General features: G+C 50.9%; 12 protein-coding genes across 12 annotated transcripts; 6 read left to right on the top strand and 6 right to left on the bottom strand.

Annotated features, from left to right (window-relative positions):
• Positions 1 to 290: 290 nt before the first annotated feature.
• On the bottom strand, positions 291 to 1384 carry P175DRAFT_0355393 (uncharacterized protein). Its single transcript, XM_040892920.1, has 4 exons — positions 1259 to 1384; positions 827 to 1184; positions 606 to 667; positions 291 to 541 (listed from the first exon to the last, which is right to left on the bottom strand). The coding sequence occupies exons 1-4, from the start codon at positions 1298 to 1300 to the stop codon at positions 446 to 448; spliced, it is 558 nt and encodes a 185-aa protein (XP_040749620.1). The 5' UTR covers positions 1301 to 1384; the 3' UTR covers positions 291 to 445.
• Positions 1385 to 1942: 558 nt separating this feature from the next.
• Positions 1943 to 3542, top strand: P175DRAFT_0504139 (3-ketoacyl-coA thiolase peroxisomal A precursor). Its single transcript, XM_040897787.1, has 2 exons — positions 1943 to 2642; positions 2713 to 3542. The coding sequence occupies exons 1-2, from the start codon at positions 2359 to 2361 to the stop codon at positions 3509 to 3511; spliced, it is 1083 nt and encodes a 360-aa protein (XP_040749619.1). The 5' UTR covers positions 1943 to 2358; the 3' UTR covers positions 3512 to 3542.
• On the bottom strand, positions 3537 to 5147 carry P175DRAFT_0518618 (RraA family protein). The gene is made up of 4 exons (XM_040899065.1): positions 4791 to 5147; positions 4628 to 4703; positions 4097 to 4503; positions 3537 to 3988 (listed from the first exon to the last, which is right to left on the bottom strand). Exons 1-4 carry the CDS (start codon positions 4845 to 4847, stop codon positions 3812 to 3814), a joined length of 717 nt encoding a protein of 238 aa, XP_040749618.1. The 5' UTR covers positions 4848 to 5147; the 3' UTR covers positions 3537 to 3811.
• P175DRAFT_0560120 (arylamine N-acetyltransferase family protein) lies at positions 5122 to 6438 on the top strand. Its single transcript, XM_040900961.1, has 3 exons — positions 5122 to 5696; positions 5774 to 5819; positions 5875 to 6438. The coding sequence occupies exons 1-3, from the start codon at positions 5293 to 5295 to the stop codon at positions 6379 to 6381; spliced, it is 957 nt and encodes a 318-aa protein (XP_040749617.1). The 5' UTR covers positions 5122 to 5292; the 3' UTR covers positions 6382 to 6438.
• Positions 6439 to 6544: 106 nt separating this feature from the next.
• P175DRAFT_0511657 (NADH dehydrogenase [ubiquinone] 1 alpha subcomplex subunit 1) lies at positions 6545 to 7077 on the bottom strand (the record flags this gene model as incomplete). The annotated part of the gene is made up of 4 exons (XM_040898606.1): positions 6545 to 6565; positions 6622 to 6716; positions 6873 to 6969; positions 7030 to 7077. The coding sequence occupies 4 exons, from the start codon at positions 7075 to 7077 to the stop codon at positions 6545 to 6547; spliced, it is 261 nt and encodes an 86-aa protein (XP_040749616.1).
• Positions 7078 to 7312: 235 nt separating this feature from the next.
• On the top strand, positions 7313 to 11291 carry P175DRAFT_0525989 (putative histone acetyltransferase). Its single transcript, XM_040899441.1, has 4 exons — positions 7313 to 8255; positions 8349 to 8428; positions 8500 to 8547; positions 8616 to 11291. Exons 1-4 carry the CDS (start codon positions 7780 to 7782, stop codon positions 11219 to 11221), a joined length of 3210 nt encoding a protein of 1069 aa, XP_040749615.1. The 5' UTR covers positions 7313 to 7779; the 3' UTR covers positions 11222 to 11291.
• A 74-nt stretch (positions 11292 to 11365) lies between these two features.
• P175DRAFT_0504132 (uncharacterized protein) lies at positions 11366 to 11895 on the top strand. The gene has a single exon (XM_040897786.1). It carries the CDS (start codon positions 11579 to 11581, stop codon positions 11759 to 11761), a length of 183 nt encoding a protein of 60 aa, XP_040749614.1. The 5' UTR covers positions 11366 to 11578; the 3' UTR covers positions 11762 to 11895.
• A 305-nt stretch (positions 11896 to 12200) lies between these two features.
• On the bottom strand, positions 12201 to 16357 carry P175DRAFT_0504131 (putative SNF2 family helicase/ATPase). The gene is made up of 5 exons (XM_040897785.1): positions 15996 to 16357; positions 15861 to 15887; positions 15651 to 15794; positions 12610 to 15573; positions 12201 to 12543 (listed from the first exon to the last, which is right to left on the bottom strand). Exons 1-5 carry the CDS (start codon positions 16113 to 16115, stop codon positions 12430 to 12432), a joined length of 3369 nt encoding a protein of 1122 aa, XP_040749613.1. The 5' UTR covers positions 16116 to 16357; the 3' UTR covers positions 12201 to 12429.
• A 236-nt stretch (positions 16358 to 16593) lies between these two features.
• Positions 16594 to 18171, top strand: P175DRAFT_0504130 (uncharacterized protein). Its single transcript, XM_040897784.1, has one exon. The coding sequence runs from the start codon at positions 16893 to 16895 to the stop codon at positions 17688 to 17690; it is 798 nt and encodes a 265-aa protein (XP_040749612.1). The 5' UTR covers positions 16594 to 16892; the 3' UTR covers positions 17691 to 18171.
• P175DRAFT_0504129 (uncharacterized protein) lies at positions 17762 to 18458 on the bottom strand. Its single transcript, XM_040897783.1, has 2 exons — positions 18325 to 18458; positions 17762 to 18237 (listed from the first exon to the last, which is right to left on the bottom strand). The coding sequence occupies exons 1-2, from the start codon at positions 18428 to 18430 to the stop codon at positions 18056 to 18058; spliced, it is 288 nt and encodes a 95-aa protein (XP_040749611.1). The 5' UTR covers positions 18431 to 18458; the 3' UTR covers positions 17762 to 18055.
• A 148-nt stretch (positions 18459 to 18606) lies between these two features.
• On the top strand, positions 18607 to 20977 carry P175DRAFT_0464948 (putative AP-3 adaptor complex subunit mu). Its single transcript, XM_040894861.1, has 3 exons — positions 18607 to 18733; positions 18801 to 19220; positions 19318 to 20977. The coding sequence occupies exons 1-3, from the start codon at positions 18690 to 18692 to the stop codon at positions 20768 to 20770; spliced, it is 1917 nt and encodes a 638-aa protein (XP_040749610.1). The 5' UTR covers positions 18607 to 18689; the 3' UTR covers positions 20771 to 20977.
• A 15-nt stretch (positions 20978 to 20992) lies between these two features.
• Positions 20993 to 21909, bottom strand: P175DRAFT_0504127 (BTB/POZ domain-containing protein). The gene has a single exon (XM_040897782.1). It carries the CDS (start codon positions 21902 to 21904, stop codon positions 21197 to 21199), a length of 708 nt encoding a protein of 235 aa, XP_040749609.1. The 5' UTR covers positions 21905 to 21909; the 3' UTR covers positions 20993 to 21196.
• Positions 21910 to 22342: the final 433 nt, after the last annotated feature.

Genomic DNA, 22342 nt, shown 5'->3' with positions numbered 1-22342 from the left:
ACTCCAGAAGGCGTTGGCATTTTGGCGTTTTGGGTGCATCTATCAGTTTCGCTTGAAACAGGCGGCGAAATGAAATGACTTTATGAAGTAACAGGGCCACAGACACGATGAACATTAGCCTTCCTCCAGATTGCATGTCAGCCAGAAATTGTTCCTTAACCAGACACAGTGTAGTCCAGCACACCTCTATGACAAGTGAATGAATTGTTAGCTTTAGCTTCAGTTAGACTGATTATCTATATTCGTTTCCATTCTTTTTTTTGTTTTACTGTGTGATAATATACATAGATAGTACTGTATTGTAATGTACAGCGTCAGCAGGTTGGTCTGAATAGGTCTTGAGACTCCTCCAAGTCCATGGATTTCCGGAATATATACATCGTACCAGTCCCAAGCAACCTTGAACCCGGAGAAGACTTTTGGTTCGTACCCACCCACCTACACTCTACTCTCGACTCGAATCATCCGAACGTCTCATAGAGCTCGCGGGCGGAGGCGCAGAGAACACTCCTTTAATACTAGAAAACACAACCCGTCGAATCTATTAAAAGCGATATCCATTAGCCACTAACCAATCTACAACAGTAGGTAGGTAGATAACATACCTCATCAAATGGACTCCCCCTCTCATCCCACTCCATGAATAGTAACGCGTAGATAATAACAACTGCAGAGAGTCCTAATCAGCAAGATTGTTTTTTTTTTTTTTTCTTTTCCCCCTACGTAAACGGTGAAACCTGATATAATCTCCACCATCCACAGAAGAAAATAAATCCAGAGAGGAACCTAGGGAAAGAAGAAAAAAAAAAAAAAAAAAAAAACATACATCCAATAGACGCCCACTGAGCCAACTTGGTCATTTTCACCCACTTCGGCCGGGCGTATTTCAGCGCCGCGCGCCGCCGGTACTTGCGCTCAAGCCGGAACTGGTGTTTCGGGGAAAGCTTGGACATATCCGGGGGCCATTGGCGCTTTGGCTTGTAGGGGCTGTAGTATTCGTCTGAGTTTGGGTTTCGGGGTTGGGATTGGGATTGGGATTGGGATTCGAAGTCGGTGTCGGTGTCGTGGTCTGCGGATGGGGTTGTGGAGGAGAGACGGAACGGGGATGCGGCGAGGGTTGGGGATTGGGAGTATGTTCGGATTTGGCATTGTGCTGGTGGTGTGTATGTGAATGGGGAGGAGCTCTAGGGGGGAAGGTTGGTTAGTTATGGGGGGGGGGGGGGTTAAGGCTTTGCGAGGAGGGAGGGAACAGACATGCGATTGGGATCGGAGTTGGAGTCTGCTCGAGATGGCGAGGCATGATTGTGCGGGTTTGGCTGACGAGGCAGCAGAGAAGAATGGAGTTAGTTTACGCATGGTGAGGGAGATGTGGTGTTGATTTGGTCCTCTATCCGGAGTATTTTGACGGGATGAAGATGAGAAGATGGATGAAGTTTATCTATGCATGCATAACTGGCTATGCACCGTCACGATGACTAATATATTCTATTATGCACCAGAAGTGATCTGAATTCTGTATTAGCTAGTTAATAGTTACTCCGTCCTATATTACAACTAAACTCGAATCGAGCGCTTCTCCGAAAGGGATTTGAAACATCAGTACTTGCCAAAGCAGAAGGCCTAAATCTCCGATCTGTAAACTGCCTTCAGGCTCAGCCAGCAATGCCGATATATCGATTCCAGGTATATTCCCCGGCTGTGCTAAACCCAGTGATGTCAGTGAGACCACTGACAGCGCCCAGATGAGAAATCAGAAGCCGATTAACTAGCTCGTTGGCACTTAGCCGGGGAAATTCTAAAAAAGCTGGAGGACCATCATTTTCACATGAATGCCCGCGTTTTAGGGGGAGATCTCGTGACTTCTGCGCGGGAACAACAATGATCCATAGACCTCGGTATTTTCACAGGATGGAGACATAATCCTAGAAGGGATCCCGGGGACCACAAGCACACTGGCTGTTTCTCTCCCTGGTCGGTTATAAAAGCTGCTGTCCAGTTGTTTCTCCTGGAGTTTGTCCTTCCCCTCTTCCTGAAAAGTTGTTTTCGTTTTGTCTCTGGGCGATCTCTTTGTATATCTTCCCTTTTCTCAACCTTCATATATCCTGTTGACGTCATCATGTCCTCTGGTAAGCAGTACAATACAGTACAATCCCTAGACGAGTTATCCATCCATCGCTGACACTCTGACACTCTGTAGCCCAGCAACGTCTGAACCAGGTGGCCTCCCACTTTGGAGGCAAGCAGGGAGCCTCCGCCATCACCGAGAAGCACCCTGATGATGTTGTCGTGACATGTGCCCTCCGTACCGCCCTCACAAAGGGTGGAAAGGGTGGCTTCAAGGATACTGCGGCTGCTGATATGCTCGCTGGTGTCTTCAAGGCTGTTATTGACCGCAGCAGCATTGACCCCAAGCTTGTTGAGGATATCTCCGTCGGCACTGTCCTTGCCCCCGGTGGCGGTGCCACCGAGTTCCGCGCCGCTGCCCTGGTGGCCGGCTTCTCCGAGTCCACTGCCGTCAAGGGTCTGAACCGTCAGTGTTCTAGCGGTCTCCAGGCCGTCGTGGACATTGCCAATGCTATCAAGTCTGGAATGATCGAAGTTGGTATTGGTGCGGGGGTGGAGAGCATGACCTCTCAATATGGGTAAGCGCTCCTGACTGACAGAAGGAGAAGGAGAAGGAGAAGTTCCAAAGCTGACTGAATAATCAAATAGTCCCGGTGCAGTGACCGAGTTCTCCGAACTCCTTGAGAGCCACCCTGAGTCGGCCAACTGCAAGGTTCCCATGGGTGTTTTGTCCGAGCAGATGGCCAAGGACCGCAAGATTACCCGTGCGGTTCAGGATGCCTTTGCTGCTTCCTCATACCAGAAGGCTGTGAAGGCCCAGAAGGCTGGCCTCTTCAACGAGGAGATCGTTCCCCTCGAGGTCAAGTGGACTGATCCCAAGACCAACGAGGAGAAGACCGTCACCGTCAAGGCTGATGATGGCATCCGCGACGGCATAACCGCCGAGTCTCTCGGCAAGATTCGTCCCGCTTTTGCCAAGGACGGTTCTATCCACGCCGGCAATGCCTCTCAGATCTCCGACGGTGCTGCCGCTGTCCTTCTCATGAAGCGTTCTACCGCGGAGCGCCTGGGCCAGAAGATCATCGGCAAGTATGTCGCTGCTAGCGTTGTCGGTGTCAAGCCCCTGCTCATGGGTATCGGCCCCTGGAAGGCCATCCCTGTGGCTCTGGAGAAGGCTGGTATCACCAAGGAGGACGTTGACATCTACGAAATTAACGAGGCTTTCGCCTCCCAGTGCGTGTGGTGTATCAATGAGCTTGGCCTGCCCTTGGAGAAGATCAACCCCAAGGGTGGAGCGATCGCTTTCGGACACCCACTTGGCTGCACCGGATCCCGACAGGTCAGCACACTGCTCACAGAGCTGAAGCGCACCAACAAGAAGATCGGTGTCACCAGCATGTGTGTTGGTACCGGTATGGGTATGGCTGCTGTCTGGGTTGCCGAATAAATGCAAAGCCAAAAAAAAAAAAACAATTCCCAAAAATTCAAATTCAAAACAAACAAAAAGAATGAGCTGGTTTCATTAGCTAGGTAGATTCATTCCCCCTTTCATGTTTCCTTTTTTTTTTTTTTTTTCCCCATGTGCAGCGATAGTTTAGTATATGTGTGAGGATATCATAAATGTATTGTACGTTATATCAACAATAACGCTTTGCTCCCCCAGTTCCAGACACTACCTGCAAGCAGTAGAAAACTGTAGCCTGGTAAAGAAAAAAAAAGGCAGGATATGAGTATAAATAACCACAGCTCAAATCTTAGTCCGGAACTCCTTGAAAGCATCAAAAACACTCGATCCGTTCCCAACCGCGTCCTTAACCCTCTCATCCATAGCAGTTAGTTTCGGCATCACCTCGAGAACCCGATCAAGCAAGTTGCGAGGAATAGCAACCACGCCTTCTAACGGATCACAGAAGATGATATCTCCCTATCAATCAATCAATCAATCAATCAGCACAAGGCATTCAACCCCCTACCCCAAAAGATACAAAGTAAAAGAAGGTGAAGAAGAAGAAGAAGAAGAAGAAAACCCTACAGGCTCAACAACCACCCCCCCAACATCAACAGCCACATTCCTCGCCGCTGGCTTCGCCTCCGCCCCCGTCCCCACCGTCGACGTCCCCAGCGCCCAAACCGGCAACTCTGCCTGATGCAATTCCGTCAAATCTCTGATCCTCCCGTTGACGAGGACGCCCCTGACGCCAAGAGCTTTCATGCGCATGCCCATGATCCCGCCGACGACGGCGCAGTGTTGGCCCCTGGGCTGGTCCACGAGCACGATTGTCCCCGGTTCGGCCCAGTCTACCCAGTGTGTTCCGGGTGGGAAGCCGTGGGTCTCTGTGGTCGGGATAGCGGCGTGCTTGGGGATGAATTTGATTGTTGAGGCGGGGGCGATGACTTTGGGGAGAGCTGTGTTGCGGCCGAGCATGGGCGAGAAGGGGGCTTAGCATGTTTTGTATTAGCATATAGGTAGGTTTAATCCATTCGGTGGGTATTGGTGGAGGGTGTGGTGTGTGTGTGTATGGTCTGGCTCTTGAGATGTAACGACGGAAGAAAAGATACGCACTGAAGTCGGCTAGATGGCCTGCTCGTTCTGCGGCTCCCTCTGCGGGGGTTTGGAGTTTGAGGAGCGCATCTGATACCTGATGAGAGGGATTAGGGCTTTGCGAAGTGCAAGATGTATGGGGGGAGATCAAATTGGTGAAAGGGAAGGAAAGGCTTCTTCGTACGTCGCATGCAGAGTAGTTTCGTAGGATATCTAGCTTCTCTTGGAGGGAGGTCGTCATATTGCGGGATGCGGGGATCAATGATGTCGAGCGCAGGACGGTGTTTCTCTGGAAGATCACGCTTTACTGGTAGATTGAGAGGGGGAGAAGATGAAATGATTCCATCTACACAGCTAGTTTGATCGCGGAAGAGGAAGAGGAAGAGGTACACCTCAGTATATGTACTTGAATAACCGAGGATCGGGCGGGTTCGCTTGACCTCATTTGATGCGGACGGACTGCAATGGATATTATTATAGTGTAGATAGAATATATTCTCTCAATCAAATGAAGCCTTGAATCATCTACACTAGTTATACAGAACCAAGGTGTATTAGAGAAGAGAAACATGACTACAATTCGTATTTCTACCCCCACTAGTCAACAACTGTTGTTGTCTTTCCCCCCCACCTTCCACGATTCCTATACAGAGACAACCCATGTCTGAATCTGAAGTACAGACGCAATGATATCCACATATACCCAGGATCAGCTGGAGTCTTACCTTGAACGCATTGGATATGCCGATTCCCCTTCGGAAACGGGACTCACCCGATTACAGCGACTGCGACCATTCATCGAAAAGGATGCGCTGGCTGCCCTCGCAGAGCTTCAACGTCGACACCTAGGCGCAATTCCCTGGGGCAATTCCGCTCTCCATTACTCCCAGCATCATAGCGTCTCTATTCACCCGTCTGCCGTTTTCGAGAAACTGGTGGTTCGTCGGCTGGATGGCTACTGTATGGAAAACACCAACCTGCTGTACGTTGTTCTGCGATCTCTGGGATATCAGGTCTACCCCTCTGCAGCGAGGGTGTCGGGAGCTGCGGCGGACCCTACGGCGGGACCCAATGCGCCGTATTTTGCGCTGTAAGTTTTACCTTGTACCTATATACCGTTGCCTTTATAATATCTGTGTGCGGCGGTTGATACTAAATATAACGTAGAGGTCATATGGTGCTTATTGTCACTATCGATGACCGGAAATACATGGTTTGTGCACCCATTCTATCGCAGGGCGGGGTTTGGATCCATAATGACTCTGTAGGTGGATGTTGGATTCGGAAACAATGTGCCCACTAGTCCACTGCCGCTGGAGGAGAACTCAATCGCGATGAATATTGCCCCAGCCGAGATGCGCCTGATCCAGGATTCTATCCCCGAGGCAGTCGACCAAGGCCAGAAGGTTTGGATTTACCAAATCCGATACAACCCGGAAAGTAACTGGATCCCGATCTATGCGTTTTCCGGAATCGAGTTCTTACCCCAAGATTTTGCCGTGATGAATTTCGCGACCAGTCACCAGTCTACCAGCTGGTTTACCCAGGTCTTCGTCTGTGTGAAGCTGATTCTAGATGAGTCCGGAGAGAGGCTCCAGGGGCTCTATATTATGGCGGAGAAGGAAGTGAAGAGGAGGATACACGGGAAGACAGAAGTGGTGGAAACGCTAGAGAACGAAGAGGATAGGGTGAATGCTCTTGCGAAGTGGTTTGGCATGCACCTCTCCGAGTACGAGATCGCGGGAATTCAGGGCTTGGCTTCTGAGTTAAAGTAGAATTTTAACACTAATCTACCTTGATATGGTACAAACAAGGTTTCTCGAAAACCGTTGCGTGGATATGTTATCTAATAAATGCAGGCGAGGAGACGGAAGAAAGGAGGAGGAACGTAGACATGACGAAGGGGGGGGGGGGAGGGAGGAGAGGGCAGCGATAAGCCTAGTAGATCCGTTTCTCGAGCTGTGACCCAGTTAGAAGGTGTTTATAGGGAATCACACCAGGCTCAGAAGCCATACCTTCCAGGGATTGCTGAGTTCGAATCCCTTCGGAGCTTCCGGGTTTGTGGATTGGCCGCGCAGGGACCCTGTAATTCTCAAATCTCTCTCCATCACTGGTCATAGGCGGTCAAGGGTTAGCAGATGAACTCGTAGATATATAAAATAGACACCAATGGTCCAGTCTCAATCCGTTGGGTATCAATGGCATACTTTGCTGTGTGGATGTTAGCCAACCTCATCCGGTCGCAATGTGTGATCTCAAACGGCACTTACTCTATCCCATAGATCCTTGTTCCACCGGGCCTTCTTTCCATCGTTGGCAATGTACTTAGCTACCGTCAAGCCAACACCGGTCACACCGAACATCTATCCAGAGGGCGTCATGTTAGAGGGGGTTGAGCGAGTGGGGGTGGGAGAAAGACGTACGCCAACAATAATCCCATAGGGGATCAAGGCCTCGAAAGGAACACCCATGATGAAGTGAAGGTAATCAAGAAGGAGTTGAAACCGTGGAGGAAACGCCGAATGGAAGAAGACAGAGAGAGCGTCCAAGTGAAGCCATTCCGATTTCCCGTCGTCGACTCGAGGTCTGGTGCAGGTCCGAAAGAGGCCTAGCGCCGTTGCGACGGTCCAGGCGGCTGAGTCAGCAGCGCCCCCCATCAACCTCACAGGCAGGAGAAGGGGGCAAAGGAAGGCCGACGCCGAGCGCTCTTGATACTGGAAGAAAACTCTTTGGACGAGTGTTCTGCTGTGGATTCACGCGTCTACCTTTGGTCTATCTGACGTGGTTGGTCTGCCTCTCTGGCAGGTATGGTTCCCGTTTCTTCTTAACACGCGTTGCCTACCATTGTCCGAACGTCTGGTTCCCCCAGCTCCTTGACCTGACTATTATTTGTTTTGGCTGCGCTCCACGCAGACTTAGGAACTCGTGTGTTACTTTGCGACAGGCTCGTTGACGGTGTTTTTAATACTGGATCCTCCGTGTCCAACTTCACTCGTTTTATCATCTTCCCGATGCCCGTTCCATGCGCCACCCGATGATTGACCACTGTAGCGGGGAGCGAGAACAACCTCAACTATTGCACCGCCATTCTCGTTACAACCGAATTCACCGGACATAAATCATTATCAGATAGGCGGTTGCTGTTCAACCTGGCGACTGCTGTGACATACACCATGCCGGCAACCGTGCCACCGGCCCCCAGCGATTCTGAGCTGAAAACCGCATCGGAGAACATTGTGGATAGTGATCAGGATGCAGAGGGGGAAGAGACTGATCTGTATCACATGGACCAGCAACTTCAGGACGCCGTCCACCGCGCCTACTCGGGTGAAGTTGCCGCTGAGACCGCGGGAGCCGATTTCGACGAAGACATGGACGCAGAAGGAGAGCTGGATCCTGACGTAAACCCTAACGGTGAAATTGATGAAGCCGAACCCGTTGGCGCTGTTAAGATCCCAAAGACAGCTCCTTCAGCGAATAACGAAAATGCGGATGCAAACGAGGACCTCGCCTTTGAGGAACAGAGTGACAGTGAGCAGGAAGGGTCTAGCGCTTCATCCAGCACTCAGGAGTCGGATGAGGAGTGGGAAGCAGAGAGTAACGGTCGTGAGGATAGGGAGGTCGATAATATCGTTCGCGGAAATTGCATGTAAGGGCCACACTATTTGTTATTTTTTTATTTGTTATTTTTTCCTTTTTTTTTTTTTTTGTTTCGACCGTTGATACTGACAAGTTGCGATAGATTCTGCAATCAAGATGAAGATCATGATCCGAGTGAGGAGTTTGAGGAATATCTGAGCTGTGCCGTTTGTGGCGATCACTGTATGTTGATTTATTGCGGCCCTATCAAAACGGAGCTTGAAATGGAGTTTACTGACTCGGCAACCCGACAGCTCATGGACAATGCGCCCGCGAACAGAATGCGCTAAATAATGTAGATGGTATGTAAAGTTTCTCACTACTTTCTCCTGACTTTGGGAATTTTGTCCGTGATGCTAATCCAACATAGATACTGGTCCTTGGAGATGTCCGACATGTCGGCGCGAGAAATTAGAGCCCAGTTCCAAGGAAGACGCTCCACCGCGGCGGAAAAGTGGTCCGAAGAATATGCGTAAAGAGCTTTTGCCAGCTCACAGCGGTGGGGAAGGCTCAAACTTCCATTCTATTTTCAACACTGTGACCAACGACGATGACTTGCTAAATAGCTCCCGATCACTCCGGAAGAGGAAAACTCTATCAGCCGACCTGGAAGAGAACACCCCTTTCCTTCGGAAGCGCTCGAGGCAGAGTCCACCGCGTTTCGAACGGTCTGATTCCCGCGACCAACTACAGGAGGGTGCAGATGGGCTGTCCCCCGTTCGGACTCGTTCGCGACGCGTCCGTAAGAATGAGCTTGAAAGCTGTCGCGTAGTGTCGAGGCAGTTTGGGAAACTCATCGTCGCGTTCCGATTGAATGAGACAAAACTGTCTAGACTCCTTAACTCGCGCAGTCGGTCCCTGGGTAGAAATAAAAAGATTTCTAAACCACCGACGGCCGCGCACGAAGCCCAAACCCATTTTGCACCCATCACACCGGCTTCTTACATCTCCCCTCTCCATTCCTTGAGCGATCGCGAACTGGACGAGTCAAAGTCCAAGCCGTATGGTGGAATTCTGTCCGAAGTGGATGCAGATACATCTAAAACCCTGCCGATGCAGCTTGATCGCGAACGATTTGAAAGTGCTCGGCAAAGGGCTGAAGAAGCCTGGCAGCGACGCCTCTTGGAGGCCGAGCCCAGTGGGGACGCGGTGCCACATGCGTCGCAGAAAGTCTCGGGTCCACCATCCCGGATCAAGTATATCAACTTTGGCGGTTATGAAATCGAAACATGGTACGCAGCTCCTTATCCAGAAGAGTATAGTCGGAACCGCGTGCTCTACATTTGCGAATTTTGCCTGAAATACATGAACTCGGATTATGTCGCGTGGCGTCATAAATTGAAATGTCCCGCAAAGCACCCACCTGGCGACGAGATCTATCGCGAAGGCTCCATTTCGATTTTCGAGGTCGATGGACGGAAAAATCCGGTCTATTGCCAGAACCTATGTTTGCTTGCCAAGTTGTTCTTGGGCTCCAAGACGCTCTACTATGATGTTGAGCCGTTTTTATTCTATGTCATGACCGAGTTTGACGACCTAGGATGCCACTTTGTCGGCTACTTTAGCAAAGAAAAGCGCCCCAGTTCTGCAAACAATGTTTCATGCATCCTGACTCTCCCCATTCACCAACGCAAGGGTTATGGCAACCTTCTCATCGACTTTTCTTACCTACTCACCCGCATTGAAGGCAAAACAGGCTCTCCAGAGAAACCACTTTCCGATATGGGTCTGGTTTCTTATCGCAATTACTGGCGCCTCATCTTGTCATACCGTCTTCGAAATCAAAAGACCCCAGTTAGCATCGCAGAGCTCTCGGAGCGAACAGGCATGACAGCAGATGACATTGTGTCAGGGTTGGAGGCCCTGCGTGCCTTGGTCAGGGACCCGGTGACAAGGATCTATGCCCTGCGTCTTGACTATAATTACTTCGAAGAGTGCATTCAGAGCTGGGAAAGTAAAGGATATGTCACTCTAAATCCGGACGCGCTTGTTTGGACCCCGTACACCATGGGCCGGAATAACCAATCGCAATTTGACCGGGCTCCGCTACACGCTGTTGCTCCGCGCGAGGGCCTCGAGGATGAAGAAGCAGACGAAGAGGCGGAACTGGCGACTGAGGGTGCTTCCTTAGATGTCTTCAAGGGAAATGGCACTCCACTCACCAACGGCACAGGCCATGCCGCTAGAGGACTCCAACCTGAACCTGCAGGACCTCCCTCTACGGCTCTCCTGTCTAACGCTAACGGCCTCCGTCACCACGACACAACACCTGCTGAATTGACCTCGGCGGAACCGGATCCAGCCAAAGGGGTCCCTGCCTGGCGATTCGAGGTATATCCTCCCGTTCAAGCACCAGTTTTCAAGAGGCGTCCCGGACGTCCCTTCGGAAGCAAGTCATCATATAATAAAGTCTCTGTCACTCCTACAACTGCTCGGACGAGTGGCCGCAGCACGCCCAGAAGACCGTCTTCCCTGACCGCTGTGACACCGATGCCGAACGGATCTAGCGTGAGGAGGGGTCGAAGTGCCAAAGTAATCGACTCTCCTTCGGTTGAGTCGACGAGCGTGACAACCAATGGACTTGAGCTTGACCAGCGTGATAATCTGGAAGAAACTGGCGCTAACGGCGCAAAGGAGAACGAAGCGCAACCTGATGCGCCGTCAGAGCTAGAGTTATTACCGGTTACCGATCCCGTTGTTGACCCTGCGGCACCCATAATTAACGGGACTCATGATCCGCAAACTCTAGTGGCAGCGGAAGGCGCCGTGACCCCGTCTCCCAAAGGGAAGGACGTTGACGGCCGAACCAAGCTTACACGTTCCGTAGGACGGAAGTCCGTGGTGGAGAAGATCGAAATGCTTATACCTGCCGAAGATGAGGGCGTGGCGATGAACGAGAGCGGCGTGGATGAGAACCATGTGGACATGCACGGAAGCGACATCGACGCAGAGGGCGATATCGACATGGAGGTATAAAAAAAAAAAAAAAGAAAAACAAAGATCTGTGGACGGGATATGATGACGAAAATCATGATAAAGCGCCGATAAAATTCCACAGACGATGCGACTGCAAGAGGAGGAGTACGATAAGCAAGGCATTTATTTGACTGGGCCGGGGCGTTTGTTTTTTTTTTTTTTTTTTTTTTTGTTTCTTGCTCATCTTATTTTATTTGAGATCTTTTTCATGTCATCCTCCTCCTCCTCTTCTTCTTCTTCTTCTTCTTCTTTTTTCTTGCTGGGACGTTTTCTCCATTTCCATTTCCCACTTGGTATAATATCGTCTGTTTTGTCTGTTGTGTCAAGCAAGGAGTGGGCAGGAATCTGGAGTTCTTGATGGCCTTTTTCTTCTTCTTCTTCTTCTTCTTCTTCTTCTTCTCTTTTCTTCCCGTCTTCCTACAGATATCTGCACCTGCCCATGCACATTTTTTCTTAGAGGAGTCGAGCTTTTTCTATCTCTGTTTGTACCTACGTACTACTAAGCGAGTGCTGGTTTCGTTTCGGTCTGATCGAGACTGATATTGATTGATGGAGCAGTGAGTGGTCGGTCCTTGCTGGCAACGACTTGGAAAGATAGATATCTGAATGCGAGTTGCTCATTGATCCTGTCAATGATAGTTGATAGCACATTCCTAATGCTAGTTAGTTGGTTCCTAGGACTCCGTAGATTTGACTTGACTTGAATATAGAGTCGCCAGCCTTAGTTATGTGATGGGTACGTTAGTTACGGTAGATATTCGAGTAAGCATCTATCTACCTACTTGATTATTGCTTTTATATCGAATGATTGTGTGAAAAGGAAGCAAAAAGACCCAAGAACAGGAGCTTGAAGCAACCGGATGAAATAAGATAACTCATAAACCAGTGGCATCTATGCCAACGCCGACCCTATCGATGTGATCGAAAACAAAACAAAACAAAAATATCATAAATAAAACGTGAAATATAGGGGTGGAATAAAAAAAAAAAAAAAAAAAAAGAAGAAGAAGAATACTCATTGTACCAACCAAACAAACCCGCCAACCATCCATCCAGCCCACTCCTCTCTACAAATAAGACCGTTGTGATATACAATAGGTAGTTAGTACATTAATTGTAATGTGAAGTAAGCAGCTCCATCCTGGCAGCAAAAAGAATCAAGCACACACACACACACACATGCATGAAATCCAAATGTAAATACCAAATCACTTCTTTCGGCTTTTGGGCTTGGGAGCGGTGTTGGAGGAGACACTGGCAGCTCTGGATGTCGAGTTGGAGTTTGCCTTAGCGTTGCCCTTGACTGCTTTGACTTGCTTGTTCTGCGGGTATTGTCAGGAAACGGACTCAAGCGTGTTGGGATACAGGAATAAAAGGGGGAAACTTACAACTACACCGGCCTTGGTCTTCTTCTTTGCGGGTGGTCCATCGTCTTCATTCTCAGCCTCGTCATCGTCTCGGTCACGTCCACGACCCTTGCCGCTCTCTCCGTTGGGCTTTCCATCCGACTCAAACTCCTTTGCGACAGTGTTCAGCAACGTGGTGCATCGTCGGCCAATCTCAACCGGTGTACGACTGAGGAAGAACCAATCGAACCGGAAGAGGGGTGATTCGCGGATCTCATCCCGGATTTTTTCATAGAGCCCTTCCCCATCGACGCCATACTTATCCAGCATGACTAGTAAGAAGCGGTCTTCCTCCTCGGTATACACCTTCTTGTTGGTGGTAGAGACCGTATAGTTGATCTTCAGCTGCTGAAGAGGAACACGGTACATCTCCATTTTCTTGCGAAGCATCTTTCGTTGATGGCCCATCTTGCGGAGTTTCTCCTCGCCCTGCTCAATAACGCGGAGATACTTCGCGTAGTCCTGAATCTCGGTGTATCGCTTCCAGAATACTTCAGCATACTCCTCGACCTCGTCAGGCTCTTTGCTGTCCACTTCGGTGGCAATTCCAACGTAATCAGTACGGCCGAATTTAGCGGATCCATTGACAAATTGCTGGAAGTCCCGGCGATTCCAGTGGGAGAAGCCCTCTTCCGACATCTTCGCCTTCTCGGCCTGTTCATCCTCCGTCAGCGCAACTGCATTGTCAATCTCCTGCTGTTCCAAGTCGCGTTCGGCCTCCCGCTCGCTGAGCTCTTCCTCGGGGCCGTCAGGGAGCGGAGCTTTGTAGCCGATTTCCTTGTGAAAAAATGCGGTCTCCTTCTCTTGGAGCTCCTGAAGGCCAGGAGGGAAGAATTGCCAGTCGTGGATGGAAATTTGTTTGGGAGCGCGGGGAACTTTGGGCTTCGGATCGGCTGTCCTTCCACCAGTCGAGAGAGCCTGGCGATAGTATTTGTCAATGGAGTAAAATTGCTCCTTTCTCTCACGCTTAGCAGGGTTGATCCAGTTGATTCCAATGTCCTTCTTCTTGTCGGCAAAATCCTTGCCGTTCCACTCATACGCACTCTCGGAGCTGAATTTCTGCAGATCATCGATACCAAGTTTCTCGTACTTTTTATTCAATTCTGCCGTTCGCTCTTCGCCTTTGCGAAGAATGTTATCGATATCGTCATCGGAAACAAGGTTATCATCACTCAGCGCATCGGCAGCACCCTGATTGAAGACATTGGCAGCGCCGTGCTGAATCATGCCGAGCAACTCGTCCTTTGAAGCGGCATTCTTAGTTTGTTGCTGGGCGCGACCTTGTTGGATGACAAGTTGATCTAGTCGTAATTTCTGCGCGGCACGTTCCAAAACCTTTTCTTCAATGGCATTTTCTGTAACGAACCTGAAGACAACAACCTGCTTGGTCTGACCAATACGATGAGCACGGTCCATGGCTTGCAGATCCGCCTGAGGATTCCAATCGCTATCATAGAGTACGACGATATCCGCAGTAGTCAAGTTGATACCCAAACCACCTGCTCGCGTGGTGAGAAGGAAGATGAACTTCTCTGAGCCAGGCTTATTGTAATCGTCAATGGCTGCAATTCGGTCCTCGTGGGCTGTGGTACCGTCGATACGGCAATATTTATATTCCCGGAAAACGCAGTAATCTTCCAAGATATCCAGAACACGGCTCATTTGAGAGAAAATGAGGACTCTGCTGTCCTGGCTCTTCATACGGTTGAGGAGTTTGTCAAGAATAACCATCTTCCCGGCGTTATCCACGAGATGTTCGTCGGTCGTGTAGGGAGGGCCGGGCTCGGCGCCTTCAAAGAGATAAGGGTGGTTGCAACATTTCCGGAGCTGCATGACGATATTGAGCAGACGGGTTTTTGACTCGCGCTTTCCAGCTGCTCCGTTAACGGCATCGATGTCTTTTTCGAGGATCTTTTGATACCATTTCACTTGCATCTTCGACATGGGCACATAAAGGTTGACCTCCTTCTTTGGCAGCAGGCTCTTTTCCACATCACTCTTTACACGGCGGAGTAGAAATGGACGGAGGACGCGATGAAGCTGCTGTACAACCGTGTCCTGGTCCGAATCCTGATTCGAGAACCACTGGTCAAATGCGTCGGAATCGCCAAAGACATCCGGCAACAGAAAGTTAAGAAGAGCCCACAGCTCGTGAAGGTTGTTCTGAAGGGGAGTACCGGTAATCAGAAGTCGATTTCGGGAGTTGAAGACTCGAATGATCTGCGCGAGCGACGATTCCTCGTTTTTAATTCGATGGGCTTCGTCAATGATAATGTACTCCCATGCAAACTTTTTAAGATGAGACTTTTCGCGCAAGACCATTTCGTAGCTAGTAATGCAGACGTCGAAGTCCTCGTCCAGAAGTCGCTCGTTGATCAGTTTGTGTCGCTGCTCCTTATCACCTTGCAAGACAAGCACATTGACTTCCGGGGTCCATTTTTGAAACTCTCGCTTCCAGTTATCTAGGGTAGACTTGGGAACTGCGACAAGATGCGGGCCGGTGATATCGCAGACGTGTCGCAGATAACCAAGGAAGGAGATGGTTTGAAGAGTTTTCCCCAAGCCCATCTCATCGGCTAGGATGCCTGAAATACCGTTTTCATGCAGAGAGACGAGCCAGTTCAATCCTGCAACCTGGTAATCACGCATCTCACCCTGAATAAACGGCGGCGACTCTCGGAAGACGGTACCGGTCTGACCCCCGCTTCTCTCATCCTGGAGCAACTCAGCGTCTTCCTCCTGTTCTGTCCTGCGACGGCGGTCGCCACCTGCACCTCCGGATCGCGCAGACCCTTTCTTCTTGGCTCTAGCTTCTTCTTCATTGTTCTGCCTGTCAATTTCGGCCATGATCTCCTTGATGCGGGGGTTAGGGTTTGTTTCGATGAAGTGACGGAACAGGTCCGTCAGACCGAGAAGGTAGCGGAATCTGCGAATAGAGTCATCTTCCTGGAATGGGAGGTGACGAGTTAGAGGTACAATCAAGCCAATTTAAGGGACGAGGGGGGAGGGGGACACTGTCGAACCTTGTTCTCGTTCAGGTGGCCGTGCTTCTTGCCGAACATGTTCTTTCTCATGTGGAAGGCCTCAGACCTCCGCCTTCGGCCATCAACCGGAACTGTGTCGCCTGCAGCACTGCTTGCGGTGGTGTTGGGGTTTGTATCGGAGTCCTAGAGGGGGGATGTGTTAGTTCGTACAGCGCAGGGCTGGGAGTTGAGCGGTCGGGTGCGTTGTACCGTATAGTCTGGAGTATCCTGATAGCCCTAGAGCCGATTAACAAAGGGTTTCTTGTCTAAGAACCTGAAAATAGAAATATGATATGTGACAAATCGTATCACGGCCAGAATGAAAGGAGATTAGCCACAACATACCGCCATCTTCGCGTCGATAGGATCGACAGGCACCGAGGTAACGGGCTCATCATTTGCATCTGTCATAGGAGTATCTGCCTGGGACGGTGGATCTGAGGTTGGCACAACTGAAGGAGCCATGACGAATAATTGCGCACCGTGCGCCTTGCGTCCCAAGAGGATTTCAAGATCGAGTGCGAAATGGGGGGAGCTGCTCCGAACTGGAAGGGGACGTGAAGTGAAGTATGAGATGCGGACAGGTCGATAAGAAAACGGAGAATGAGAGGGATAGGGAAGGGATTGAAGCCCCGAAGAGGCAGGACTCTGTCAAAAAGAGCAAGACCAGGACCAGTTTGCAGAACCAAAGCGTCGAAAGATGACGATGGTGCAGCGAGATGAAAGAACGGAGGTCGAAAGTCGCGCTGGGATGGCAAATAATGGAATTTCGCTGGAGCGGCGCGGCCACGACGCGTTCTGATTGGTTGGACTGCGTGGCAGCTAAGAGTGCTGAGTCAGCACTGAGTCAGCGGTCACGTTTCCCCGCGAAGTGGGTCACGTTACCATGACAAAGCCCGAAAGAGAAAGAAAGAAAGAAAGAAAAGAAAGAAAGAAAGAAAGACGGAAAGAAAATCAGTTTCGTCTCCATCCACCGTCAGGATTTTCATTGTGAGACGCTCTTTCTCCCTCCTTTCTCCTTTTCTTCATTCCTCTCCTTTCTTCCCCTCAGGTTTACGTTTGGCCTCCTGCCCTCCCCGCTTGCCACTGTCCAAGTCACTTGTTGTCCCGGGGAGCACGGTTCACCTCACCCCTCTTTCAAGTTTCCTCCACTGACGCTGCGACACCACGAAATCAGCGGGAGACTCAAAGGAAACCTTTGGAATAAAGAAGACAGCCGCCCTATCAGGAGTTGGAACTACAATGGACTCCATGAGGTCTCTCAACACCTCGCTACCCAGCTCAACTCCCCGCCCGCAGCCCCCTGAGCAACTATTGCAGTCATTCAAGACCGCCGCCCTATCAGTGACCAACCTCTACAAAAATGCGGTGTATGTGGAAGCGCAGGCTAGACAGGCGGGATATCAGGAGGCGATTGAAGATCTGCTGCATTTCCTCGACCGGGAAAACCTTGGCTTGAGTGACGGACAGGGTTGGCGGGTTCGGCAGTGGGCTACGGAACGCAGTGATGGAACGGGGCCTACGAGCGACGATGATGAGGCAGAAAAGCGAACACGAAGTGCTACTCCTGCGGTTGTACGCAAAGAATCCGAGTCCGAAGCCCCACGACAGACAACCAAGTCCGTGTCCCCGACTCGAGAAGAACAAACTGCGGCCCAGCAACCACCATTATCCACTCCCGCTGCCACCCCCCAACCCACTGAAACCAACGTGTTCGATCGACCTACCATCTTCACCTTCTCCGCGGGACCGGCCTTCCCTCAGCCCCAGGAGCAAGACTTGGATATGCAGAACTCAGAGACCTCGACCCCTTCATCCCAAGATGACGCCCCTGTAAGCGTCTCAGTTCTTTCTCGAAATCCTCGCCAGCAAAGCCGCCACAACAACCTCTCACGCTCAAACCCTCGAACAGCCACTCGGGAATCCCCGGTTGCGCTGGGGTCCAAACGAAAAATCCAATTTCCGGATTTCTTTGATCTTTCTGGGATAGGGAATAATAGAGATATGTTCGGAGGCGGCAAACGAGGCCGCTTCGCCTAGAGAATACGGGTTCGACCATGGGACCATTTCATATTCTTATAGTTACGCAGCGGTTGATTTGTTATTTCTATTCTTGGAGCATCTAGTAGGAGTATTGCATATGGTTATCTGATTCTTTTCCTTGTTTCTTTTTGACTTCCTTTCTGTGAACCATGGGTTCTATCCTGTCTTCTCTTTTTCTTTGGATTACAAGGGGTACATTTATAGAGATTATCCGATATGGCGATACCCGGTGAGGCAGTTATTGCTTGAATCGACGCTTGATCATTGATGCAATGCACATACTCACATCATTTATATTCACACTGTTTTTGCACCGAAGAAAGTAAAAGTACAGGGTCTAGCCACCATCAAGCGTAGGGATATCAATTAAACGCCCGCCAAATCCCCATGCCAACCAAAGTGGCGGAAATTGTTGCAATCCCCAGCCGGCGGGATCCCATCTTGTATTTCGTCGCACTCTGCATGATTGTTTGTTCTTGGTTTCGTAGGTTGTTCATTCCGGTGTAGTAACTGTAGACTCCAAGACCAATAAACGCAGCGGAGCCTGTATGGGGTTAGGAATTGGGTAATCCATCAATCAAATACATCGAGCAAGAATTGAGCAAGAAATCGGATCGCAAATACTACTTACCAGTGACTCTGCAAGACAAGCAGTCGTCATATTGATCCTCTGATATGATGCGCTTGGCCTCGGGAGACTTGACATCCCAGGCGGAGTCGTTATTCGAGGGAGCCATACTAGACAGATGGCTTGGTAGGTACAGACTGTGCAAAAAGAAGGACTTGTAGACGTGAGAAAAGAAGCGAAACGAAACGAAACGAAACGAAACGAAACGAAGCATCTCCAGATGTCAGAGACGAAGCCAAAAAAAAAAGGCGGCAATCAGTGGCAGAATCAAGCTTGCGTGCATTTGATGAAGAAGACATCAAACGACGTCTGGATTTGAATCTTCTTCTCCCGACTCTTGAGGACCAAGTTCAAAAGCCGTCGACACCATGAGTGGCGAGATTGATGCCCTCTACATATACGACGAGCAGAAGTGCGTGTCTTTCTATCCCGGACCACCATTCTCAGCTTCCACTAACCCATGCGCTTCCTCTCCCCAGCCAACCTCTCGTCGAGCAGGTCTATCGCTCTCGTCCGCCCTCCGCGGCCGCTATCCGACCCCTCTATTTCGCCCATCCGGCCCCGCGCCCCTCGCTCATCTATCTTCCGGGGACATCGCCGGCGGTGACGGTGTTTTCGATAGTCCAGTCGAACTTGCATTTTCTGGCGCTTTCGGAAACGGACACAGAACCCCTGCTTGTGCTGGAGTTCCTGCATCGCGTTGTAGATATACTGGAGGAGTTCATCGGAGCACCGCTGATTTCGACCAAGGTGCAGGCTAATTACGATGTGGTGGCTCAACTGCTTAATGAGATGTGCGATGCTGGCATCGTGTGCAATACCGAGCTGAATGCCCTGCAGGAGGCAGTGGAGACGTCGGGATGGATGGGGAAGCTATTAGGCAACGTGACTTTGCCTGGGTAGGTCTTCTTTGCGCTCACCCGCGAGTCTATTAGCCTCAAAGTTCATTGTCTCTGTTCTCTCTCGATGCTGATAGTATGGAATCATGGGCGACAGGTCGTCAAATGCTATTCTGGGACAACCTGCGTTGAAGAAGCTGCCACTGGCAGCTGGGAGCGCCGCACAAGGGCCTGCGATCCCGTGGCGACGGCCAGGGGTCCGGCATACTTCGAACGAACTCTATGTCGATATTGTAGAATCTCTCTCGGTTACAATGGCACCATCTGGACGCCTGCTGTCGGCTTTGGTGTCCGGAACTATTGCTTTCACGGCCAAAGTATCCGGCGTTCCTGACATGCTTCTCTCCCTGACGGCTCCCGGTGGCCAACAGGCTATTGGGCGAAAAATCGACCTCCCCGTATTCCACCCCTGCGTTCGATTGGCAAGGTGGCGAGAGCGACCAGGTGAATTGAGTTTCATACCCCCGGATGGGCGATTTATCCTTGCGGGGTACGAGGTAGATCTCCTGCCGCTAGACCCTAAGCTTGACGAGGCTCCTAGCCACATGGAAAAGGTTTTCCTGCCGGCCATTGTCGACATTCGCAAGTCTCTGGGGCCAAATGGCGCCGACTTTGAAGTTAGACTCACCTTAAACACGAGTTTCCCGGGCCACTCGACACCAAGTCGACCAGGTGGCGGGCGGAATGGCTCGGGGACCTCCACCCCGTCATTTCTTGGTGGAAACGGCGCAGGGAACTCTGCTTCCCCGGTGCTTGAGGACGTTGTTGTAACGGTGCCCATCCCACACTCGGTGCGAAATATCACCGACATGAAAGCTAGTCGGGGCGACGCTATCTTCACCCCTGGGAGTGGCATGCTCGAATGGCGCGTCCCAACCAAGGATGCCGGAACGGTTTCCGGAACCGCCACACTGCGCTGCACGATCATCGGTCACCCAAACGAGGAATTTGATGACGAGGAAGCAGAGGACGCAGAAGCAGAAGCAGAAGCCACCCTCCTACAGGGCTACTACGACGACTCCGCAGCAGTGTCTTACCAACATAGCACCGCAACAGACCTCAGGAAGCCCAAACCGGAGAAGAAAAAGAAGAAGAAGAAGAAGGTCAAGAAGGCAACCTCCCGCGCTGTATCTACCCCAGAACTCCATCACGACAATGACAACGACCACGAAAACACCTTGCTCGCCTCCGAAGATCAACCACCACCACCACCACCACCACCACGCTCGCCCGCTCCGTCACGTCCGCAATCTCAAAACCCAACACCATCGCCGCAAAAGCAACAAACCTCGCCACAGGCCCGTACCCAATCCCCATTCTCCATCTTCCACCCCGCACCCCGTAAGACGAAGAGTCAGATCAACGCAAGCCTCATGCCGAATTCCGCATCGGTTTCATTCTCGGTGCGTGGTTGGTTGCCTTCCGGGATCAAAGTGGATAGCCTGAACATCGACCCGCGCCGGAGTCGTGGACTTGGGGAGGGCGTGAAGCCCTACAAGGGGGTAAAGTATATATGTGTAAGTCGGAAGGGAATCGAGCGGAGGTGTTGATATTGCTGGGATTTATTCTTCTTTATCTAAAACCATCTGGTTGATTGCATGGCATGTGATTGGAAGCGAGGACTTATAGTTGGTAAGATTCATTTTCACATAGATCCAGGTGTACGCATTGGATGGCATTTGATAGGTATGAAACGAATAACGATGGATATTCCTTACTACCATACCTCATAACTCTATAACTACGTCTCAGCTCGCATGTCTTCCAGATCCAACATATTTATTCAATGAACGCCAGCCTAATAATAGCGGCGTGGAACTAGCTGGGTGAATGACAACGGGAATATATCGTCATCCACCTCGATCCTGGGATTATACATATCAGCACCGAAACTGAAGTAGTGCTTGTACTACACACACATACATACATACATACATAGAGAGAGAGAGAGAGAGAGAAAGAGAAAGAAGAGGTTCTTACCGACCCGCCCGACAAGCACGCATATCAAAAACCACCCTCTTCTCCACCTCCAACAACCTCACCGTCGGTTCCTCATCATAAACCGCCTCCGAGTCCCCCAGCGCATTCATGCATCGCCGACCACAAGCACCAGGGTCTCCCCTATGCACAGCGATCCCCCGCGGACACACATACACGTGCTTCGCCCCCCACGCCGCATGGTACTCCACCGCCGTGTCCGAGGGCAGTGTTGTAGAAGCAGTAGAAGCAGCAGCACAGGCGTCTGGAACAACCCGCAGCCCGCACTCCACCCGCAGCGCATGCACGTACTGCCGGTTCTCGAGCCACGTCTGCAGCCGCGCGATCTGGAAGTACCGCGCCTCCTCCAGCAGCGCCAGGTACCGGGCGTGGTCGTGGCCCCGCGCCATGTCGTAGAAGACCGGCAGCACCCCGCGCCGCAGGTACCGCAGGATGTGCTCGAATAGGGCCGGGTCCGCGTCGATGAAGTACGGGCTGCCGCCGCTGCCGCCGGCCCAGCGGGCTGAGAGCAGGCAGGCGAAGAAGTCGCTTTCTGCGGTGAGGGTTTCGTGGGTCGTGGTGAATTGCCGCTCCCCGACCTGTAGGGTTATCGGTCTGGGTTGGGGTTGGGGTTGGGATGGGCTGCGGCTGCGGCTGCGGCTGGGGCTGGGGCTGGGGCTGGGCCTGGGGCTGTTTTCACTGGACATGTTGGGAGATGTTGAGCGGTCCTTGAGGTTTGTTGCTCAAGTGAAATGCGAACGCGGCAGGCGACCGACCGACTCCCTGTGAGATATAGTGGCGCAGCTCAGTCAAGAGCTGGCTAGCTATCATCATGACGCGACACATTACATCACATCATCGTCGTTGTACGTTGAATTCCTGGCCATATGATAGCAAGTGTAGTGCGTAACCGCGAGGCGGATGACATTCTCCTGCCACTGATCACCCGTAGCTAAAAAAGAGTATACGTGGAAGAGTTTTCCTGAAGTATATATATATATATATATATATATATATATACTTTACTAGCATAGTATAAACTCAAGGATTCATTCAGTCTGAAGCGTTGGCTTTCATATCGCGGACAAGTTCAAGCTTGCTGAAGGAGCTTCCAAGAAATGTATCTAGCTATAGCCTACTTTCAA

The sequence above is a fragment of the Aspergillus ochraceoroseus genome (assembly GCF_002846915.1).
Source record: "Aspergillus ochraceoroseus IBT 24754 chromosome Unknown P175scaffold_8, whole genome shotgun sequence".
NCBI lineage: Eukaryota > Fungi > Ascomycota > Eurotiomycetes > Eurotiales > Aspergillaceae > Aspergillus > Aspergillus ochraceoroseus.
This window is presented reverse-complemented; position numbering and strand designations above follow the sequence as displayed.

Excerpts from the sequence above, each read along its gene's own strand:
- P175DRAFT_0355393 (XM_040892920.1), bottom strand. The coding sequence starts at position 1,300 with ATGCCTCGCCATCTCGAGCAGACTCCAACTCCGATCCCAATC. Across the intron at positions 668-826 it reads TCAGTGGGCGTCTATTGGAT|TTGTTATTATCTACGCGTTA; the intron begins GTATGTTTTTTT and ends GACTCTCTGCAG. Across the intron at positions 542-605 it reads GGGGGAGTCCATTTGATGAG|ATTCGACGGGTTGTGTTTTC; the intron begins GTATGTTATCTA and ends CGCTTTTAATAG.
- P175DRAFT_0504139 (XM_040897787.1), top strand. The coding sequence starts at position 2,359 with ATGCTCGCTGGTGTCTTCAAGGCTGTTATTGACCGCAGCAGCATTGAC. Across the intron at positions 2,643-2,712 it reads AGCATGACCTCTCAATATGG|TCCCGGTGCAGTGACCGAGT; the intron begins GTAAGCGCTCCT and ends ATAATCAAATAG.
- P175DRAFT_0518618 (XM_040899065.1), bottom strand. The coding sequence starts at position 4,847 with ATGACGACCTCCCTCCAAGAGAAGCTAGATATCCTACGAAACTACTCT. Across the intron at positions 4,504-4,627 it reads AGGCCATCTAGCCGACTTCA|CCCCCTTCTCGCCCATGCTC; the intron begins GTGCGTATCTTT and ends AAACATGCTAAG. Across the intron at positions 3,989-4,096 it reads GGGGGGTGGTTGTTGAGCCT|GGAGATATCATCTTCTGTGA; the intron begins GTAGGGTTTTCT and ends ATTGATTGATAG.
- P175DRAFT_0560120 (XM_040900961.1), top strand. The coding sequence starts at position 5,293 with ATGATATCCACATATACCCAGGATCAGCTGGAGTCTTACCTTGAACGC. Across the intron at positions 5,697-5,773 it reads AATGCGCCGTATTTTGCGCT|AGGTCATATGGTGCTTATTG; the intron begins GTAAGTTTTACC and ends AATATAACGTAG. Across the intron at positions 5,820-5,874 it reads TCGATGACCGGAAATACATG|GTGGATGTTGGATTCGGAAA; the intron begins GTTTGTGCACCC and ends ATGACTCTGTAG.
- P175DRAFT_0525989 (XM_040899441.1), top strand. The coding sequence starts at position 7,780 with ATGCCGGCAACCGTGCCACCGGCCCCCAGCGATTCTGAGCTGAAAACC. Across the intron at positions 8,256-8,348 it reads ATCGTTCGCGGAAATTGCAT|ATTCTGCAATCAAGATGAAG; the intron begins GTAAGGGCCACA and ends AAGTTGCGATAG. Across the intron at positions 8,429-8,499 it reads TGCCGTTTGTGGCGATCACT|CTCATGGACAATGCGCCCGC; the intron begins GTATGTTGATTT and ends GCAACCCGACAG.
- P175DRAFT_0504132 (XM_040897786.1), top strand. The coding sequence starts at position 11,579 with ATGGCCTTTTTCTTCTTCTTCTTCTTCTTCTTCTTCTTCTTCTCTTTT.
- P175DRAFT_0504131 (XM_040897785.1), bottom strand. The coding sequence starts at position 16,115 with ATGGCTCCTTCAGTTGTGCCAACCTCAGATCCACCGTCCCAGGCAGAT. Across the intron at positions 15,795-15,860 it reads AGGATACTCCAGACTATACG|GACTCCGATACAAACCCCAA; the intron begins GTACAACGCACC and ends TCCCCCCTCTAG. Across the intron at positions 15,574-15,650 it reads GCCACCTGAACGAGAACAAG|GAAGATGACTCTATTCGCAG; the intron begins GTTCGACAGTGT and ends CTCCCATTCCAG.
- P175DRAFT_0504130 (XM_040897784.1), top strand. The coding sequence starts at position 16,893 with ATGGACTCCATGAGGTCTCTCAACACCTCGCTACCCAGCTCAACTCCC.
- P175DRAFT_0504129 (XM_040897783.1), bottom strand. The coding sequence starts at position 18,430 with ATGGCTCCCTCGAATAACGACTCCGCCTGGGATGTCAAGTCTCCCGAG. Across the intron at positions 18,238-18,324 it reads CTTGTCTTGCAGAGTCACTG|GCTCCGCTGCGTTTATTGGT; the intron begins GTAAGTAGTATT and ends AACCCCATACAG.
- P175DRAFT_0464948 (XM_040894861.1), top strand. The coding sequence starts at position 18,690 with ATGAGTGGCGAGATTGATGCCCTCTACATATACGACGAGCAGAA. Across the intron at positions 18,734-18,800 it reads TACATATACGACGAGCAGAA|CCAACCTCTCGTCGAGCAGG; the intron begins GTGCGTGTCTTT and ends TCCTCTCCCCAG. Across the intron at positions 19,221-19,317 it reads GGCAACGTGACTTTGCCTGG|GTCGTCAAATGCTATTCTGG; the intron begins GTAGGTCTTCTT and ends CATGGGCGACAG.
- P175DRAFT_0504127 (XM_040897782.1), bottom strand. The coding sequence starts at position 21,904 with ATGTCCAGTGAAAACAGCCCCAGGCCCAGCCCCAGCCCCAGCCCCAGC.